This window comes from Plectropomus leopardus, chromosome 6 (assembly GCF_008729295.1).
Source record: "Plectropomus leopardus isolate mb chromosome 6, YSFRI_Pleo_2.0, whole genome shotgun sequence".
NCBI classification, from domain to species: Eukaryota; Metazoa; Chordata; class Actinopteri; order Perciformes; family Serranidae; genus Plectropomus; species Plectropomus leopardus.
Window position 1 is genome coordinate 21,683,616 of NC_056468.1, and position 22,823 is coordinate 21,706,438.

At 38.6% G+C, this 22,823-nt stretch overlaps 1 protein-coding gene across 1 annotated transcript in view; it reads left to right on the forward strand.

Moving 5' to 3' along the window:
• The window catches only part of ccser1 (coiled-coil serine-rich protein 1), a 156,079-nt gene that overhangs the window by 15,871 nt on the left and 117,385 nt on the right, over positions 1-22,823 (forward strand). Inside the window, exons 5-6 of the mRNA XM_042488761.1 lie at positions 8,447-8,537; positions 12,252-12,357. Coding sequence (XP_042344695.1) covers positions 8,447-8,537; positions 12,252-12,357 — 197 coding nt within the window. The remainder of the gene's footprint in view (positions 1-8,446; positions 8,538-12,251; positions 12,358-22,823) is intronic.

Here is a 22,823-nt window from a genome sequence, read left to right on the forward strand (position 1 = left end):
CATGAGAATCTGTAAAAGTAATGTTGTATGTGTATGTACACATGAATTTGAACAACACAATAAAAGTCTGGCTTCTTACATTTAGAGCTATTTAAAGCAAAGCTCTGATATTAAGTTCAGTGCCAGTGTGGATGGATAGTGCTTTGGAAAACTTCTTCAGTCATCTGTAGGATTTAAGCATTATATCTTGTTTGTTAGCGTTGGTTGTCTAACAAACATTGCATCCGTCTTTGTTTGATGCATGCTGTAGCTATATCCACATTTGTTTCTTGGGACGGGCTATAGCTACTATTGTTTTTTGAGCTGGTTTTCTTACAACACACACGCTGACACCCTGTAGGAGGAAAGCTAGTTTAAGTCAATTCCATTTATTTTACCAGGAACTATCGGCTTTCACGAAGAGATTAAAAAGGGCAGGGATATACACAGCACGTTGCTGTGTGCTTTACAGACTGCATCAGCTTCTTGACACACACTCCAGCAAATGTGGAGTAATCTCTTCTTTTCCTTCCTCCCGCCTATGAAGGACCCTTCAGGGGCCTAAGTTGTGCAGAAAGTGCAGGAGCCTTGGAGTATATATTAAATTATGTACCACCACTTCTCCTTTTTCTTTGAGTTTGATAAAAGTTTGTTGGCTGGCAGAGGGCACTTATGAAGCTTATGAAAAAGTCTGGACCAAAACACCTGAGACGCCCTCTTCTAAGTAAATACATAATGAAAGCCGGTGAGGGTATGAATAAAAAGAATAGAAAAAGGTCTGCTCATTGTTTAAGCATATACAATGTGGCTGACTGTGGTGTTTATGTGTGAAGGAGGCCTTTGGGACATTGCACCAGTTCAGGGCTAAACAGAGACAAACTAAAGCACACCATACTAAACAGTGTGCAAGGTGGATGTGCTTTATTGTTGCTTTTTCTTTTTGTAAAGGTTATTTTTTGAGCCTTTTTCCAGGATAGTTTTACACAGGTAATGTAGGAGAGAGAAGGCCCACAGGTTGGACTCGAACCCCGGCTGCTGCAGAGGCCTCAGCCATATGGGGCACACACTCTACCTGGTGAGCTAGAGGTCACCCCTATTGTTGCTTTTTCATTACAGCGCAGATAGAATCTAATTATCCTAAAACAAATAAAGATTTGATTTGCAGTGACAAATGACTAATTTGTTGAATTCAAATAAACTGTGAGGTGCCTCTGCAAAGCAAAGCAAGGCTCTGTTTGCTTGAGCTGTTCTGTGATTTCATTCCAGTTGTTATTGTTATTTTGGTATCCCTTTTGGATGCTGCGAAATATTTATTTTACTAACATATACAATGTTTGTTGCTCATAAGTCTCTCAAAGACAGCAATGATAAGATTTTGGCAGGCTGACAGTGACTGCATTCAATTCACATTGACAAAAAGAATAACTTAGAAATTCTCTCTTATCTAAGAGAGAAGCTGAACAACTTTGAACATGAACTTTTGTTTGTAGTTTGATTGGCATATGTGGCAGAATAGTTCAACCGCAATCCACTTTACTTTGACTGTTACTTATGCACAACCACAGTTGCTTGGCAGCTCGCTTGGTAGACAGTGTTGTAAGGCAGGCTGTCTTTTGTTTTCATATCCTCCAGTCTGATTGCTGCCTTGTAAAGACTAGATATCGTAAGTGACACTTGTATTAATCATAGAACAGATCAGGATTCACTTCCTCGCCCAGACAGAATTTGTAATAACCACAACTAGACGATTGCGTTTTGAAATGCAAAACAATAAGGGTGTGAGTATAATATGGGTTGTGAGTGCTTACTTTGCCTAAAGACATCATATAAAAGCAGTAACAATTATCGTACACACATCAAATCAAATCAAATTTCTAATCATTTTTCTCTGAGGCTAGGTTTCTTAATCATAACTGGTCGCACAGTAGAGCTCTGAAAACAGTAGTTGATTAAAAAGTGGATTTGTCTCATGACTAATAGTAATTCATAGTTGTTAGCACAAAAAGTAAGATGAGCAAAAACGCTGTAAGTCATTGGCCTTCAAATAATTTTTTTCATGAACATTTTTTTCACCAAAAATGAAGACACCTGAAAATAAGCATTAGTGAAATGTGAATCTAGATTCTGTTATTGCATTGCCTTTTTCTTGCCTCAGATGTTTCCAGAAACGTATTGTAGTGTAGTGCTTAGAAAAGAAGAAGTTGGTCCAGCCGGTGGGCAGTGCTTTGCTTCAGCTTGCCAAGGGGTGTCTAAAGTTCTTTGAATGGGGACTAAATTAGGTAATGTGAAAATCTTTTGGTCAGCTGCTTCTCAAATAATAAAGTTTATCAAAACAAACAAGAAAATCACATACAATTGAAACAATTGAACTGGTAAATCTTTCAGTGAAAATATAAACAACTTTCCACTGCTTCTGAAAACAGTGGCCTACGCTGTCGAATCTTGGTTCATATTTGATCAGTGCTGCCGAGTTTGACTGCAGTTAATGAGCAGTAATTTATATCATTGACAGCTGCTGTCTCTGAAATCGCCATCATGGATGAAAGGTTTATCAGAGGAATTTTGCCCAGAAACACCTGTGACAGCCTACCCCAGCTTTAAGTACGTGGCACAGTTGATGCAGTTAACAGCCGTCTTTGTGCTGTTTATTCTTAGAAACAATCACCATGCTGCATTTATATGCATATTTCTTAAGAAAAGTTGTTTAAAAAAACTACTTAGTGTCAAATATGAACACCAGTTCTGTTGTGGGAAAACCAGCATGTTCACATACACTTGTGAGTAGCTTCTAATATTGCATCCAGTAAGTTAATGCCCTTATTATGACTAGTTTTGTTTCATATATCATGGTGATTATGTCAGGATAAGTTCTTGTTCATATTCTAAACGTGTTAATTTTTAAATAATTGAACAGTGTAGAGGCTTATAAAGTGGTAAATGTACCTGGAAAGAATGGAGTTGATAGTCAATTAGGGGCTCATTAGCTATCAGAGAGGAACAAGAGTCTGCAGGACTCCAACCCTCGAGGATTGGAATTGACTACCTCTGCTGTATGAACGAAATGTTTCTTTTAATTTACTGAAACTGCTTTTCATCCACAGTAATGTGGCTAAAGAGCTCAAAGATGAACATTTTAAAAGTTTTTGGATTTTGTTGGTGCAGTCAGGCATTCATTCAGTTTAATTATGATGTAATTATGGTATTATGGTAATGTATAGGCATAGTCATAACTTAATACCTTTTTCTAGTGTAAACTCTGCACTACTTTAATTTAAGGCTGTATTTAATTAGATTACAGATGGGTGACAAAGGAAGAACCAACATGTAGTGTCTTATAGTATAGAGTTAGGACACCACCAGCCTCCAGATGGCTTCAATGCTCCTTGCCTAGTTTGTAAAATTCAATTTCTCTACAAGATATTCCCTAATTTATATGTTCAATCTTTATTCAATCAGGTAATCTCATTTATATCAAGAGGGACCTGAACACAGTATACAGAAAAAAACAAACATAGCCAGACATGAAAAATGAACTATACAGTAGCATACAAGACAGTCACTAAAAAGATTTTAAGATGAACGTGAACATGTTTCTTTTACATACACTTACATTCATTTCCTCCCAGTGTACTGTCTCTCCATTTTTGCCAGCTAGCTCAAACTATGTTTAAATAGTTAGAATCGGATATGTTTGACTAAGAGAAAAATTATTTTGTGACAGTGTGATTTAACACAGGGCCATGAATTACAAAGTTTCCATATCTATGCTCCACTACTACTTTTAAATTATACATCATTTTTGAGATAATATGTAAAACATGTAATACATTGTGAATGGTAATGGAAATTTTATTATGGGTCCTTGAAAAGTCATTGAAATGTTTTAAAATTTTGTCAATGAAAATGTGTAGGAACCCTGAGGGTTGTAAGCATAAATGAGGGCGCGAACGACAGCACCCCACAAAGTTGTAAATTATACACTTTCTGATCAAACACTTGACTTAAGGTAATTTCAGTCATTGTTCTAGTACTGACTCGAGCCAAGCAGCCCCCCTTCCTTCTCTGCTGATTGTGTCTATCGAACTGGCTGTAGAACAAGAAACAGAAGGTCTCATAGGTCTCATCAAATAGGTCTCAATTGTTCTGCAAAGAATTAAATGGGGAGCAAAATCAGGTTCAACCTCACTTTTTGCTATTCCTAGCTAAAGCTATTCCCTAGCATGCTCAATAACGTACCAGGGCCGCGAAACTGGAGCACTGAAAAACAATAAAGTTGTTTCATGTTAATTACAGCTCTGCTTTTCCTGCTATATGTCAAAATGTCTCCTGTTGCTATATGGAAAGGTCAATAGACATATGCCTTCCAATATGTCCTCGTTAGGTACTTGATCTTCTAGAAATCCTTTTCATGTCCAGACTATGTATTGCAGAAGCAGGAAATGTAGTTATATGTTGATATGTTTTGACTGTAGTCATAATTTCTGCCTCAACAGCCTCAGTCGGAGAAAATTCTTATGAAGCTGTAGATTTTATGCAAAGGAATCCTGAATTAAAACATTTAAAGTGAAACCCTTAAAATTTATGGCCATGGTTAAAATATGGACTCTGTTGCCAAAAAACGTCCACAGTATAAAGCACCACGATTTACTGTTGTTTATCTCTCTCCAGTTTTAAATGGCATTGCTTGTTTGCTTTGCTTTAAGATGAGTGACTATTCTGTATTTATAGGAGAAGATTAAAAAATAACACATGTCAGGTGATGTAAGTGAGGCATTGTGGGTAGAAATCAGTTCCTTTTCATTCAACAAACAGATTTCCTGATTTGACTGGACATTCAATCCCTTGTTCCCTCAGGCACATTGTAAACACAACTGGCTGTGAAGCGTCTGCTCAGACAGAATGAAAGTCATTTGTTAGTCCGTATATTTTTCCATTGCTGGGAGCTATAATACCTGGCTGCAGAGCCAAATCTCTTTCCCAAGATCTTAATGCATTTATCACCCTAGAGCGCTGAATAAATGTAATTTTCATAGACTGTATTTGTGATTTCCACAGCGTTTGAACAGAAACCAGTGGATTTTAATGGACAGAAAGAACCTCTTGCTTCCTCTTATCCCTGTTTTGGATGTCATTCTGCTTGGCAGTTAAGAGATGGAGCCATCTGTTAATGAGACCAGAATCTGATATTATCTCTATTAACTCAAGGATTACACTCACTCATATCGCATGAGTGAGGTAAAAAGGTGACATCTCTGGGTTGTAAAATCATATTAATACATTTCTGTGGTTAGCGGGGCACATTAAATTGGGCAATTTAGCTTTGAATGAAGTCTGTGTGCAGTAGTAGTACACGGTATGGGTCTTCATTTCTTTTCCAATACCTTTAGCTATTAGCTGTAATGCCTGAAATGGGATCTTCTGTTCAATTGCATTACGGTGAAATGCATTCCAGTCTTTTTCTGATGTTAACTGCGCCGAGCATATGGTGGAAAAACAGCAATATAGTGTTACACACTCATACAGTACACAGGCCATAATGGCTTCACCGAGGTAAGGTATGGCATTGGAGAACATTGATTTAGCTGTTTGGAAATATCTTTCTCCCTCTCTCTTGCTCTCTCTCTCTTTCTCTCTCTCTCTCTCTCTCTCTCTTGCTCTTGCACTTGCTCTAGCTCTCCCTCTCTCTCTCTCTCTCTCTCTCTCTCTCTCTCGTGTGCACGCGCGCGCACACACACACACACACAAAGGTATGTTTAAATACTTAGGCATGTCACTAAGCATTGAGGCTTTGGTACTCAGATGGGATGAGATCAATACAGAGTGTGGCTGTGAGATTGTTGTGAGATTGTTTATGTCTAAACAACTGTGATGAGAGCTGAACAGAGTTGGTTATTGGATTTTCAGATCCATCTGCAGATACTTTATGAGACGGGCGCATAGTTTTAGGCTCCTGATATTTGCTTTGGTTTAAGTTTTTCATCTTTTGAGTGCACAAAAGTTCAGAGTAAGTCTTTCAGCCAATATTAAGGGCTCTGAAAGCCCATGGTAAGCATCACTTATCTTCATTTTAAAATCTTGTCTAAAAGGTGGTTTCAGGTGAAAATTCAGAATCAGGTCAAAGCACTACTCATTGTGAATAATTAGGCCTGTTGTTGTGGCCTTTTGACGTTATCAGACTGCTGAGATTTGCTGCATCAGGACAATTCAGTGTACTGAATGACATTTTAAAAAACACTGGTAATTGTTATTATCGGTATTTGTCTTTTAGTGCACCTATATTGTATACTGTTGAAACCAAGTGCGCAGAATTATCTAAAATTACCATTATTTGTCCTTGGTATCGTTTTGTCCCTTTACTTCAAGGGTAATTGGAAAGAACCCACTGATGGTGAGAATATGGCATCAGGGAAGCCTATGTTGGCAGTTGAGAGTTCTTTGTCTGATCTGTGTGTGTGTGTGTTATTAAGTGCAAATGTTCAAGCAAGTCTATTTTAGCCAGTGCTGTTCCCTGCTGCGATAATTAGCTACAGTATTCACACTCTTCTGCAGGGGTATGTAGTGTTTTAATAAATTCATTTGCTAGTCTTTATTCTTGAAGCTGCAACTTTTTTCTGCAGTAGATTTTCCTTTGAGGACCATCAGATGGCAGCATTGACTTTTGCAATGTGGCTGAACCAAAAGGAGCATTATGGATCATTACAACCTCATGATAATACCAAGAACATAGGAGCATTTACTGAAAGATTACAAGTGAAGATTTTGTGGTGGGCATTAACCAGTGACACACTATCTCAGTATAGTGATATGGCTGTTGCTAATGTAAAACATAAGGAATTGGAAAACCAATATCTAGAATATTAAAACTATAATGTGAGTGGGGACACTGTGGATAATTCAGGGTCACCCAGGGTGGAGGCAGGTCTGTAAAAGATGTTTTTTTATGACATTCTTGAGTTATTATTGCTGGATTATCAGCAATAATTGAATTGAATTGAATATTTGAAGGCAAGTTATGAGAGAAAAAACCCACCTCACAGACACACTGTATATCTGTTTTTTGTTAAACAGACGTTTTAGAGTGGTTAGTAGACTCAGTGGTTTATATTTCATGCAGTTTGAGATGTAGGAGGTAGATAAAGGCAGGGGGGATACAGGTGAGGTACTGCTCCGGCAAGTGGTATTTTCTTTTTTTTTTTTCTCGAGTAAGGATATCAGCACTGTTAGCTCTGTCGTATTGGCAAAGAACACCTTGTTCTCTGTAAAAGTGTCAAGTTCTTAGTGTTAACACAGCACATTTTGTTAGATTAATTTTAGAGCCTACAAAATCAAGGTAATGTCATCAGATAAATGCTTTGATTTCCAAAAACACAATTTACAAAATTGCATGACTAAGTAATGGGTATGGGTGTAACAAATTATCGATCTGGGTCAATTTGATAATTAACAATCCATTATCATTGATGCAAAGTTAAATTATCAATAAATATCATCATCGTTGAGCTATGCCATCATTTTGAAAAACCAGAGGCGTATCTCTGTCACCATTTCCATCCAAGCACACCACCTTCCAGAAAATTCAAGCAGTGCTGGCAGCCCAGCTTCCACCAGACAACGGCGAGCAGCCAAGAAAAAGACAATGGGGATATGTATTGATACCGTCTCATATCGATCACAGGCCCCTGAATTGAATCAAATCGAACTCATATCATTGCAGACTTTGTGATATCAAATGTCAAATATTGTATTGTTGTCCAAAAAATCTATATAATATCATTCTGTGATGAAACTTGTGTTTTAATTTTTTGTGTGGGAGAAGAGGGACAATATAGGTTTGCAAAGTTCAGCAGGTATTTTGCCTGTGAAACATGGGGGATGTTGACAGATGTTACACAAAACTACAGTCTGAATTGGCACATTCGTTGCTTTGTCAAACTAAACCCTAATGATTCCAACCTAAGAGCAGTAGCAATATGTTTTCATGAGGTTAGATGCAGGGATTAGGGACTAAATATCTCATTAAGTGAAGTGAAAAAAAATCCCACTCCTTTATAAAAAAATAACATCATTATTATTGCTAATGCTGATAAAATTTAGTATTTTCCTGTTTGGGGAATCTCTTCTGAATGTTTTGAGCTACCTGGATAACTCTGATGAAAATCATTTAATTATTTGCTTTTATGTTGTCATATCTTAGTCCTATGTTTAATTAGTATTTTTTTCTTTTTCTTCCTCAGGGTTTGCTAAACCTGTTAGAAATTAATGAGTGCCTCGCTAAAATTGTATTAAAAATGTTCATCATAATGACTTGTTTAGTTTAATTGCTAAAGTATTTTTTCTCTGTAAGGAATACAGAACAATTCAGATACATTATGTTATTATGGATGTCATAATTACTCCATTTTTTTGTCAGATGTTTATTTTCTAATTGTTTATTTTAAGTTTTGGGCTTTTTCCTTTTTCTCTTCAGGATGTGCTGAACAACCTGGGTTCATCAGAGCTGGATGAAGATGACCTTATGTTAGACTTGGACCTTTCTGATGATCAGCGACATCGACATGGTAATTTAAATTTTTTTAGCTTTACAAGGTCTGCGTCTCTACCAGTGTTGGAAATGAAAATGAACTTTTGTTCACCTGCCACTGTGGTCCGTGGATTCCAAAATCTACAAGCCACTCAGTGAATTACTATTGTTTTTTTTTTCTTTTTGTTTTTTTGGCCAGTGAGTGAAGCAAATCTAGCAGCTACTTGTATACTTTACCAGCATTTGGCTGGTGGTTTGTGCTAATTTCTAGCCTTGGTCTCTACACAGAAGCCTGCTCACTTTTTCACACTTATCTATCTCAAGCAAACATCTATCTACATATTTATGCATTGGTATGGACTTTGCAAGTAAATTCAGAATTCAACACTATCCAGTGTGGGGTCAAATACAAGGTCTGTTAGTTCTTATTTTTAGGTAAATTTCTCCCAAATCATTGCATAGCTTTTCTTCTGGAAGGAAGCCTCTTGGAAAGAAACCATTCAAATCAGGAGAAAATCTGTCACATACAAACTCTTTCCTTTTTATCTATCGCCCCCTCTATTCAAGTGGACATCTGCTCATATTTCCTAATTGTCGTTGATTCTTTTTCCTTTCTCGCTTTTCCTTGCTTCAGCACCTCTTTGCCCCCCCCCCCCCCCCCCCTTTCTTTCTTTTTCCTCATTAAAGCCACCTCTACTCCATCACCCTAAAAACATGAAACCAGTACTCTCCTTGGTTCTTTTCACATGTGCCACAACTTTGATGTAGCTGCCTCATTTGCAGCAATTTATCTCCTTTGTTGTTTTGGCATTTCAGTCAAAATCCTTCTGACATGCCTCATGGTTGAAAAGTGACTGTCAGAGGAGAACCATTGCTTGTGCTCTGTCACAGTGCAGCATGGAGTGCTAAACACAGTAACCCAGGCTTTCCACATGAGGGAAAGTATTATATTTAAGCATGGTGGGTGGCTGTAACTACAGCCCAAGTGAATGTGTTAAGATGGACTTAAAGATGGACTTAATAGAGTCTTTTGTAACACATTCTTGTGTAAATTCTTAATATAGGAAGCGATTTGTTATTTTTTTGTTGTGAGAAGATGTTGTGAAGTGAAATGATTGATTGCATATGCAAGCACAGTTCCTATTTAATCATCCCTCACAGGAACATTGTGGTAATTTGGCAAAATTGCAAATACTGTCAGCATTGATTATGTTTCAGATTGCAAATATTTGCTTCGTATTAACAAACATCAAACTGCAAAGACACAAAATGCACACATTAATTTGGACAGCTGGTGTATGATACTTGAATATAATTTTCATAATCAACTGAAACTAAACATGAGCTTGAAATGTGATCCCCCTCCACAAATCGGCTTCACTCAGATACAAAGACTACATCTTTGACTATAAATGTAGAGACAGGATACATCAGTGTGCATTTACTCTCAGCTTGGCTCTCATCATGTGTATGAGCACATTCTGCTTTGACTGTTATCTAACAGATCTGAGGGTGCACTATATATAAATGTGAGGTTAAATTCATCTATCTCAAAGTCCCAGATGGACTCGCAGAATATTACAGTTGCAGTCAAATAAAGTAAAATGCTCAGCAGCACTGTGGAGTAAAGATTACAACAGGAGCTTCAGCCCTAATAAACTGAATTTCCCGTGCTTATGGGGGTTTGGAGAGTTTTGGGAGGGAGGGTGGGTTTTTAACTGAGCACTCACACACCCACACACAGAGATTTAAAACACCTCTAAAGGCACAGGCTGGTGCAGAGCAAAAAGGAGGCACCGGCATTAATACACACACGCGTGCATGCTTAGTTATTAGACCTAATGGTTTGCAGAGTGTAGCATGAAATTAAAGGTTTGATGAATTGTTCTCATAAAGTCAAGGGACTAAGACTTTGTGCTGGCGATGGGAGAGTGAGGTTCTTCCACACACTCAAATTAAAGGGACTAATATAAGTACTCACGCACACCTGCACACACTTATTCGGGCAGTATACATTAAAAAGACAGACCAGATATAAGTACACGTATATACAGAAATATATACAGACAGATGTGCATGACAGGACACACCACCATCCTGCGCTCTCATTGGCGCTCTTTATTTTACCTCTCTCAGGTGGCTTGTTGAAGCCTTTATTAAAAAGCAAGCCTTTTCACAGCAATTTATAGCCAACAGTGTTCAGCTGCAGGGCTCTGTGTTTCTAATCCAACTATGACTCGTGCCCTGTGGAATCAGACGGGGACAGAAAGAGAAAGACAGCAGGACCTTTACAAAGACATGAGGAAATGCCAAGGCCATGGCTTCATCGCAAGTTTTTGCTCCAGACTCTTCCACACTGCTCTGTCAAATGTGCAAGTGAAAGCAGACATATCATTTTTTAAAATCATCTGATAGTATTCATAACTCAAACCTATCACTACTGAATTTTAATAAGCTACTTTGTGACGTGACTGATGTTTTAAGAGCTCTAATTTAATTTGGGAGGACGTGTATGTAGAGTTGTTGATGAATGAAATATGTTGAGGTCAGGCGAGGTATTTTGAAACATTTAAAGGCCAGGTATGCAGGAATTGTTAGTTATCATTTTTAAACATGCTTGCAATGAAAAGTGAAAGTGAAATCCAACCTCAGATTTACTCTAATTTTGGAATGAGCTTTGTCCACTTGGCGTTTCAACGCTGTGTCCTCAATGTTTGCGGCTTCCTCTTGGATGCGTGCTGCTTATGGTCTGGCACCTGGTTGCTACCTTCTTAACAGACCAGGCCTCACCTGTGTGCCGTTTCCAGAAACATCCCGAGCACACAAAAAGAAGAAGAAAATGAAGATAAAATGAAGATGTGGGGGAAGGGTCTGTGTAGATAAATATACAGCTACAAACTTCTAGTGGGTCACAAGTGATGATTTAGAGGGATTACTGTTGTATGAGTCTGTGCATTTTTTTTTAAGAAAATCCTGCATATTACCCCTTTAAAAAAGAATTTCTCAGCTGGAAAGATGGTCTTTTTTGAAAATAAACTTGGCCTTCTTTGCAGTAGAAATAAACAAATACTTTTTAAATTGGTGCTAGAGGCATTCACTTTGGCTCAAGAGTTAGAAAATCTACAACTACCAGAATGCATTGCACCAACCTAGACCAATAAATGCTCCAGCTGTTGGGTTATTTAATGCAAGCTTGTTTGTTTTAAAACAAGAAACAATATGGGTGCTTATCAGTCACAAACTATCTCAAATTACACTTAAATAGTTAGCTAAAATATGTTTAAGAAAACATTTGAGGCAAGAAATAATGCAGTAACAGAATCTTGGTCCATATTTTATCAGCACTGCTTGGTTTTACCATTTGATCTCAGTATTTTCAGCCTCTGTTTTTACAATACATCAAACCATATAGAACCCACATCCTGTTCACACATTCTCATATTACAACCAAACAGTGCAATAAAATATGTGTCTGGGGACTCTTTAGGTTAGAAATAGGCAATACAGGAACAGAATCTTTGTTGATATTTGATCAGCACTGCCTCGTTTTAAAGTTTCATCTGAGATCTGGGTCCTTCCATACACTAAGATTGAGGGAAGTTTATTATACTTAATTTACATTTACTGTTCACATTGTTTTGATATAAAGCCAGTTGAAAATCTGTAAGTAAAGTATCGCAAATAGGTGTCAGCTACGATTAAAGAATCAAAAATTAATGTGATAAAATCATGTGTTTGTGTGTGTGCACAGTGTCCAGAGAAGACTCAAGCCAGTCCCTGGCCTCCTGTCTCAACCTGCTACCCTCCCCCATGGACCCATCAGGTGATCGCATCCCAGGGAAGGAAAACACTCAGAGGTAAATATATTAATTATTATTAATAAACTGTGTTGTGTGCTCTCCCTATAAAGCAATTGGGAGAATGTGCAAAAGTGCTGTCAGTGTAAAAATGTGTAAATTTTGAGTAGATATGTTTTGTGCTCTAACAAAGCAAATGAAGACAAATATTTAAAAAACGATGTGTGTATATGTGTGTGCCATTTGTGTATATGTGGGCTTGACACAGATGCACAACCATGAAAAGAAAAGACAGAAGAAAAATGATCTGGTGCTGGCTGGCCAGGATCAGGCCTTAATCAAATACAAGTGGAGCATATGGGTGGCTCAAGGACCTGTTTTGATGCCCACTTGTCCACAGGAGCATTTATCCTCTGTACAGTCCATTTTCTTTACATTAAAGCTACAGTAGTGCTTTTTATCACATGCCCCACACTTAACTGCCACTTGAGAGACAAAGAGAGAGGAAAGGGGTTATTGTCTATTCTTGGAATTGCTGATCTTGAATGTTCCCTGTAAATGCGTCACATATTTTATGTCTTTCCCTCCCTTGGAGATGAGTCGGGACTCTAGCACAGAAAGACGCAGGGTAAATAAATAAATAATTTCTCCTCGAATGAATATGCAAGCTGTCTTTCTGTTCTCCTCTTTCACCCAGTAGCCATCAGCTGAAAGAGAACACTTAGAGTTTCTGTTTGTACGTGTGTGTACCGCTGCCAAGGACGGTTCCATATCTGATTTGACTTGGCCACTTGTTTCTTCTCTGAGCTCAAGAGTCAGAATAGGTCTCAAAGTGAAATGTATGCATGCCCACGCCTCTGCAAAAAGATGCATACACACATGCACACAAACAAAGCAGCTCTGTGGAAAGGGCTTATTTGGTTTTATGGAGGTAGTGTGTAATAGAAAGATTGTATCACCAGTGGTATTGTCTGGTGATGAGTCTAACAACAGCCAGTAGATCTTTATACTTTCAGTTCTCCTCTCTCTACTCCCTAATAATATGTATTTTATTTCTGCTCCCACACATAGAGTAAATGTATCTGCCTATCCATGTTTCCCCTAAATAATTTGGCTATGAGCGTCTTTGTTTGCAGATACAGTGCAGGGCAACTTTTGCGAGTTGTTTTGAAGTAGAGGTTGAAGGATTTATACTACACCATTGAGACATTGTGCTTAGCCTTGGCTTCTTTTTTTTCTGAGGACATTTTTATCACGCTTTTAACACTCTTTGAATGTTGCGCTGAATAGAGAGACATTTTCTCTGTCTAGACACTGTCAGTGAATCATGCAAGTTGGGAGTCAACCTTTTCAACCCATCCAAGGTTTTTGTCAGACAGTTCATTGGTTGTTTCATTTCTACTTAAGTCCCACTTGTCTTTGAAAGTTCTGGAGGAGCATTCATGTCCAGACACACACAAAAGTATTTGCATTATCCCGCTCTGTGTACAAGGTCAAGTCTAAAATGTCATTCATCTGACGCCAGTTTTTTTCTGTTTGATTGAGTTTTCCTTGACTGCAGCATCATGGTTCAGACTACAAATGCCATAATGTGAGGAGATGGGTCCATCCCTTTCCATACAATCAGAGACAGTGTATCACAATAGTACTGTATCCCTTAAGCTGTGCGAGAGGATGAATGAATGAATAAATGGTTTTTTGCTGTGTAGCTTCAAATGCTCTAACCGCATTTTGCAGCACTGCTCTGAGATGACCATTCAGTTTTAAACAAAACTGAGCCTCAGTACTGGCAATGCAGTCAGCTCTGTGGAGCTGTACTTGGCACAGTGGTACTTTTAGCTAATGCGAATGATAGCGAACTAACATGCTCGCAATGACAATGCTGATATGCTGATATGTTGCAAATATTATGTTTATGGTATGATATTAAATAGGGCTGTCCGCTGAAAGTAGAAGATCTGAATTATTAGTTTGAGACCCCGTAGTCGACTAAGATTCTTCAAATTGAGCAGTCTTTAATAAGCTGAAGTGTGAGCGCTCCTTGCTTTCATGCTGCTCTCCGGTACAGGAAGCTGCAGACCCAGACCCAGGGTGAGTCTGAGTGAATGGGAGCAAGCTGTCTGAATAAAGAGAAGCTTTGCCCTGCCAAGCTCCAATAATGCTATCCTCTGTCTTGTGCTTAAAAGAGGTGAATTTACACCTTACATCAACTTAATGCAATACAGTCTCTGACTTTTTTTTATATCTGGTATTGTAAAATGTTGCATATTTCTGATCTGTCATTAGCATGGAAAGCATTCATTAGTTCAAAGGGCTAAGTCGACCCTGAATGTCCCACCAAACTCTCAAACACTATATGAAATAAAAGGGTAAAAAAAAAGTCAAACATTAGTATTGAACAACTAAATCCAATTTCAGTGACACAATTCTGTGTCTTACCATATTCGCATCTCAGTTTCATGTGTTAGCATGCTAACATTTGCTAATTAGCAATTAGAGAAATTGACATTTCCATCCCCAGAGCTAAGCTGCTTGTGTGGCAAAAAAGGCATGCAGCAAATTCACATTTAAATCGTGTTGTGCCTAAGTGATGACCTAATTAGCTCCTCTTTATATGCCACCTTTATAACAAACCCCCAATCTGCACTTAAGTCTTAAACCTTTTGCTCCAGAATGACTCAAGCCTCTGAAACCGTAGACATATCCCAGAATTTAAAAGTGAGTGTGCAACTGACAGTGAGGCAGTGATATGATATAGAGAGCTTTGGGAGAAGTGTGTGTGTGCAGTTAACTTCTCCACAGCAAGGGAGCAGTTTTTTGTAGCTGAAGTGCAGAGCAGCGAGTAACCTCAGAAAACATCTTGAAAAAACAACTCGATTGAAAGAGCGGATACACTTCAATTACATATCACACCTTTGAGGCTTATAGACTTTGAGACTCTTCTTTCTTTTGATTTTGAAGTGAATTTTGAAACATTTTTTTATTTAAATAACCATGAAAGCAGGAATCCACGTCAGTAAAACATGTTCTGGAAACATTGGAGCAGGTTACATAATGGAGTTTCTTACCCTGATTGACACAAGGCTGCTGGCATGTGTAAATTTCCCACTAGTTCAGCATCTGCAGCAGAAGTGTGTAAAGTCTGTGAGTGAAGATGCTGAGATTGGAGAGGGGAAAGAGAGCAAAACGTGTTTGCCCAGGGCTTGCTCTTTCTCTCTCAGTCTCTCTCGCTCTTTGTCTCAGGTTCCACATTCCCTCAAGGGGACATTGATTTGCTTGAGGCAAAGCAAGCTCCCATCTTCACACACAAAAAAACACACACAGGCACGCATACACACACACACACGCACACACACACACACACACACACACACACACACACACACCTGTCAGTCAGTCAGCTTGTCCAGAGAGGGTATCAGCTGCAGGATACTGCAGGCTGCACAGAACATCTGCTGTATACACACACACACACACACGCATGCACGCGCGCGCGCGCGCGCGCACACACACACACACACACACACACACACACACACACACAAACACAGACACTTAAAGTCATGCACACACACTTTCTTTTTGATGTATGGCAGTTGGATAATTTTGATGGCAAGCATTTAGTTCTCTGTATTTACGACTATTTAAACACTGAAACCTCAAAAAGAAACACCTTGTGCTAATATTAGTTTCTTTTCGTTGTGGGTGCATACAGTAGGTGTGAAGAGGGGGAGAGACGGAAAAAGAGTGGGAAATGGAAGAAGAGTTGGATAGAAAAGAGAGACTGTCCTATAGTCACAAGAATTTGGGGCAAAATCCTAGAAAGTCACTGTTTCTCATCACCTAACACATGCTGCACAGTAGCTTATAAACAGGGATTGGTCAACAGAGACTTTACTTTACAGTTCACCCCTTCAGGGAATTCTGCTGATTTCTGCAGCTTTTTTTAAATTTTAAATTGAAATGTTTGTTGCAGTGTTTTCAGTTGTTTTGTTGGAATTGAATTGCGAGGGCAAGTGAAAATTGCAAAAATAGTTTGAAGAGAGAGTAGAGTTGTATTTTTTGTTGTGAAATGTTTTTGTCGCACGTCTGCATCTTAACAACCAGGAACAAGGAAGTGAATTTGGTGACAGATGGGGGATTGCTACAACTCATAAAACTCATGCGAAAACAAGATGATTGATCAAATTTGCAAAAAAGTTGCCGTTGATTGAAACTGAAATGTCATGCAGAATTTACAGGGATTCGCTGAATTTTTCTTTAATTATTGCAATCAGAATATAGCAACATCTTGGAAGGGCTGTACAATAGTTTTTTAATCATATAATCTAAAGAGTGAGAATGAAGGAAAAGTAGTGTTAGATTCAGTGATGCAACTTTACATACAGGTGTTTTTAGGGCTGCAATGAACAATTGAGCATCACTGATCATCAATTAATCTGCTGATTGTTTCCAAAATTAAGCATTAAACTCTTTTGTCAATAAAATATGTGAAATGGTGAGAAATGCCTGTCATATTTTCCAGAGGGACATCTTGTAATTCTCAAATTTTGTCAGACAAACAGTCCAAAATCCAAAAATATTCAGTTTTCTGTCATAGAAGGTCAAGAAATGCCGAAGATCCTCACATTTGAAATATTATAACTGGTTAATGTTTTACAATTTATCCTTTAAAAATGACTCAAATGGGGCGCCTGGTTGCTCAGTGGATAGAGCGGCCCCCCCAGGTATAGAGGCTGTGTCCTCCTTTCATGCTTCAGCTGTCCTATGGAATGAAGATACAAAGCCCAAAAAAGTAATCTTTAAAAGAAAAAGACTTAAATGATTATTTGTAGATATACATAGTTACAGATACATTTTCTGTCAATTGGCTAATTGATTAATTGACTGATTGTTGCAGCTCTAGATATTTCCAGTTCAGTGCCTTTACAGTAGCCTTATATTAAAAGACAGTTCCTATAAGTTTTAGAATAAATCAGATATGTTGGGTGGATTTATTTTAGCAGAGAGCAGTTCATTGTTGATCTCCAGTGAACATTAACACAGCCACTTCATTTGCTGTTCCCTCACGCTTGCATGTCATACTAAAATGCTCAAAACACCAAATTTATGCAGTCATACAGGGCTACATATTGACAGAATGTAGATGGGCCAAAAATACTTTTTTGGCATCAGTTCATGTGTTTTGTTATATAAAGCCCTCCTCAGTGCACTTCTGCCAGTTGCAGCACTTACTCTAGAGAATATTGCCCATCTTCACTGCATGACAATAATGAGTGTGCCTCAGTGCTTTTGTGCGGTGGAGGAGGTGGGCAGAGGGCGCATAGAAAGATGAATACTGAACATTTGTTTGTGTGATATATCTTAATGCCTTGTGTTAAGACATCGACTCCTCCCTCTTCTCTCCTATAGAAAAACACACAGAGGAAATTAAATTTTGACAGTTGCGGTATAGCTTGCTAGTTGCTATGGTAACAGCAGTCTGCCTGTTGAGTGTTCCCCTTCCCTTTTTCTTTTCTTTCCCCTTTTCTCTTTTCATTGCCCTTTATTACTGTGCAGAAGACAGGTAATCTTAGGAGAGGACATGCAAACACTTAGAGGTGTCCTTGTCTGTCAATAGGCAGGGGACACTCATGTAAATGTCTTAATTTCCATAGCTCCATGATCTGAGGATTAATCTTTAGCTGTATGATTCACAAGCTCTTCAATCGCATAATAATACTTATTAGAAAAATGCCAACATTTGTGGACAGGTCCCAATTCTACCCATTGACAACTTAGTTAAAGAGGATTTCAGAGTTAATATTTTGTTTCTTCTGTTTATAGACCCAGAATGCATTGGTCTATCAGGCTATAGAGATTCTTATTTAACAGATTGTACAAATTATTATGCTTGGGCCATACTGCCTGTGTGAGCAGCACATGTGCATCACAGAATCTCATGGTTCTGTTTTCGCCACCCATGTTAACAGGTAAGCAGCGCTGCTCTGGCACAGCACGGCTGCTGCTCTGCTGCAGAACATCTATGGTACATAGAACCCATGTTAAAATGCCCAACTTTGCAACAGAAATAAATATGTTTCCAGCCTGGTACAAAAACTGGCTTTGTTCTCTACAGCCAATTTCAACACTCAACAACAGTACGGGAGTGAATTTTTTCATAACTCACCCAGCCCAAAGTCACACATATTTAAGGGCCCACATATTTAAATTGGGGCTTTATGCAGATAGTTTCCTTGGCTTCCAGTCAGAGCCACTCCTCACTCCTGCACGGCCCCCGCCTCGGTTACGCTGACCGAAATGCCAAACTTGCACTGCTCACGCAGGCAGTGTGGTCCATACATTAGTCTTTATCTATTTTGTCATAGCTTCATATCCTTTTCTATTACACAAGGGGAATATGATGGTATTTGTGTAATAATAATTAAAAAAATAAAAAAAAAACTACACATGAAAGCATAGCTGCTGGTGATAGAAGTCATTGTAGAGTATACGAGACTGTCTATAGGATCAAGGATTGGGTGAGGTGTTAACACAAAAAAATTGACTTCTGTATCCTGGTATACCGCACTGTCTTGATATTGCCAAAGCCTAATGAGTATATTACCAAAAAGTATGTCATAAGCTATAAAGGGTTACTTCTACTTTCACTTTGTAGTTTGGGGTTTAATGTGTTTTTCCTGTGTGCTTATTTTGTGTGTTTTAGACTGCAAATGAAAAGGAGCAATTGCAACAGAATCAGCGGGGTTTTGTAAATTAAGCACATCATAGACGGCAATAGAGAGGAAGAGTGTAAGACAGATAGTATACTCACACTTGTCATACTTGAGTCAGTTTGGTAGTTAGACAACGCTGAGCAGCAAAGAAAAGTGTAGAGAAAGTGTCCTGTGATTTGAAAGGATGCCATCCTCTCACATTCGGGTAGATGTGGTGCATAGTGATAAACTTTCCCACAGAGACATGTAATCCGTGATTATATAGAAATCACTCACATACACACATAAACAGAGGGAAGAAATTTGTTTAATGTTAATGTGATTCATAAAGTATATCAGCCAAGTTGTTGTCTAATCCCACCTGACTTAATATAGTCAGCAAAAATAACACACACATCTCCTCCTACAGCACGTCATACAAACATTCACTCACATGCACATTTATAAAAATAGACAAGAATAAAGAATCCAGCTGAGCCTTGGAGTGGAGCTGGGGACAGATAAAATGCACTGCAGCATGATTTTCAGACACACACAGCATACAGAGGGAGTGCGAGGGAACACGGAGTAGATTTTCCTCCATCTCTGTTCAATTTTCTGGAATATAATGACGCAGAATTTATTAATCCAACAAGTGGTGACAAAACTCTTATCTGGTATTGTGCTCTTTGGACAGTTGGTTATTTTTTTATGTTCCTTATACAATCCTTTGAGATAGATAGTTTTATTTTTCTCACAGTCACTTCCCACAGATCGCTTGTATTAGCTAAGCATTGCACTCTTCACAAGCCTCAGGGGAGCTATGGCTATTATTCTCTGACATTTTTGATTTTCAGACCAGCCTAATAGACCAAACAGGTTCAAAACCCTGTAGTCTGTAGTCTGCTCTGCGTCTGTTTTCATGCACAGTCCATTGCTGTTGTTTAGCCTCTAATTTTCATCACTCAATTGGGTTTATTAAATGTTCAACACGAGAAGACTAATTAGTGTTGGCTTCTGCTTTTTTTTCCCACTTGCTTTGAGTGGGAACTTGTTCTGATTTGTATCGCAGAGAGAAAACATCAGATTGGCAATGAATAAGTCATTCCTTTGCTTTCCATTAGTTAGTGGTCTGTTCCTGAAATGAAAGGAATCACTGAAGTGGTATTCACTGTTTCTGTCACCAGTTTGTTAGACATGACATACATGTTTGTTTTCCTGAACTTTAGTGTCATTTTGCAGCATATGGTGGTTTTCTGAATAACAAAGAAAGGGGTGCACTTTTATTTTTGGCTCGTTGTGCATTGTTTGCCTCTTGTCTCCTTTTTTGGACTACAACATAGAGTATGTTGATCTTGAACATACTGTTGATACAGCATGCTGAGATAAGAGCATGGTTCCAATGAAATGTACAGCAAAACATTCATGATTGCATTCTGCTGTGATACAATGTTTCCCACCCTGTTTGTTGCTCTCTCAAACACATTCCTACCACTGTTCAAAACAAAAAAAACATTCTTAGCAAATACTGAATATTTCCCATGAGAATTTGTTGCTGATATAACTGCCCGTAATGTTAGAGCTGAAGCTCTGGAAGAGAAAGCCTCTGTAATAATCATCACAAAACATTGGTGTTTTGAGTCAAAGCAAAACCTTCTAATGATATAAGTTTTTGGCTGAGTAAGTGGCAAGTTTAAAGGGATAGTTCAACTTTTGAGGATGTATGCTTTTATGCTTTCTTTAGATGATAGGATCAATATCAGTCTCATATCTGTGCACCAAGTGGAGCGATGTTTATTCAAGCCTAGGATAAAGACTGAAAGCAGGGGGCAAGAGCAAGTCTGGCTCAGAACAGAGAGCTAGAAACAATAATTTGTGGTTATGGGGGAGTTCTTTACTGTAACTATTTCTTGGCAAACAATAGCTGGATGCAGTGACTGTGCACAGCATCCTGAAGTCTTATTGTCACATTGATGTTTCAAGTTTGGTGCTACTGTGTCTGTTCAGAGTTACGGTTGGGCACGGTACACATTTGAACCTATATCGGCTCCCATACCTGGAATTAGATACTGGTATCCAAGGGTACTTGAAAAATCTGCAGGGGTGACATAGTCACTAACTAAACTAAAATGAAATATAAAAGAAATTAGACCAGATACCAAAGCTATTGCCACATATGGGCACTGCAGCAGGAGTTTTTGCTCCCTGACAGCATGGCTGCGGAGCTCTGTAAAAAGCTTCCCAGCTTTGGCGCACAGTTGTGTCCTGTCTGAAGTTGAACCAGGCGGCTTTGTGGAGCTCTGTTGCTGGTCTTTGAGCTCCTAGCTGGCTTCAAGGCTTTGGGGCTCTTTGCTGCAGTTCAACCTCTTCTCTAAACCTGTTTAGGTTTAGATGCACTTTCAGGTACTGACGTGTGGCACTAATGGATTTAAAGCCTCTGGGAGCCCAGATCACCAAAAAGCTTTCTTAGAATGTAATTTATGATTTCACATGCACAATAAAAAGCATAAAAAATGATCAGACATTAGCCTCAATCCAAGTTTTCAGTTTCCTGAAGCTGGGTTGATTTAGTTGTGTTTTTTTCCGATCCATATCACGTAATATGGATGAAGCCAATCAAAAATTCAAAGTCAGGTGTCAGTTGATACTAATTAAACATGCCTCAATGTTCCTTTCAATAGGATTTGTTTGGAAACACTCTGGCACAAACTGGACCGTTTGTACTGTATATCCCCAGAGCTGTTGAAATTTACCGTTCTGTTATCCAGAGCACTGCGCTCTGGGAGTGTCAGAGCGCACTCTGGGCACTCTGGGGAGAAGGAGCAGCAACACCAAACGGATTGAATGTGTGAAGAACTTAACCATTTGTTAATTCATGTAGAAATAAAACGCTCTTGTGGCTGGAACAGATAGGGCTGTACCACGCTGGTCCTGCTTTGGTCCTTGGCTGTCGGGGAGACGAAAGACAGTTGACAAACGTGGCATCGAAGTTTCAATTAAATTGTGATCTGCCACACCCACACAGTCTGGAGAAATGCTATCCTCAAAATGAGCTGTTTTGAGCTAAGTTGTTTTAATAGTTGGGGACATTTATTTTAACTCAGAGTTGTAGATACTTAATAAGACACTCAATTTGATATAGTATAGGCATTCTTAACATTTTCTTACTGATATCATGCCACGTTTCTAGAGGCCTTAAACTGGATCTATATTTAATAGTACTGACATAATTCAGTGGGTACCGTTAAAGGTACAGAGTTTGGTACCCAACCCCATGGGGACTAAACTAAAACCTGTGCTCACTGAGCATTTCTAGCAAACCCATGCTATTGCTGCAGATGACACAGAAGTGCCAGGTGGATGTATAAACTTGTCAAGAGGCAGAGCATTATAGCATGTAAAACTTTTTAATTTTTTTTATTTTGCTGTTAATGGGCGCTAAAAGAGACAGAATCTTTTAATCAGAGGTGTTGGTGGGCATCTTCTTGATATCAACAAAGCCAGGCAATCCAGTTTCCCATCACTGTTAAATTCCCTTCATACAGATGGACCCATTTGTTAAATTTTGTAGACTGTACATTACATACTGTAAAGTACATTTAGTACTCAATCAAAGCAAGTCATTATAGCCTTCTATACACATAACACATAACTAGGTAACTCAGAGTTTCCTATTTTGATAAACATTTCATTCGCGTCTTCATATCCTGCTCTCCAATTTTCTTTTAGACAGATATACTGGATGTTTCAGTATTGCCATGGAAACAGCTTTTAAAGAATAGCAGACGAGGAGCATACATGCCTTTCTTGGATTAGAGAAGCTTATTTCTG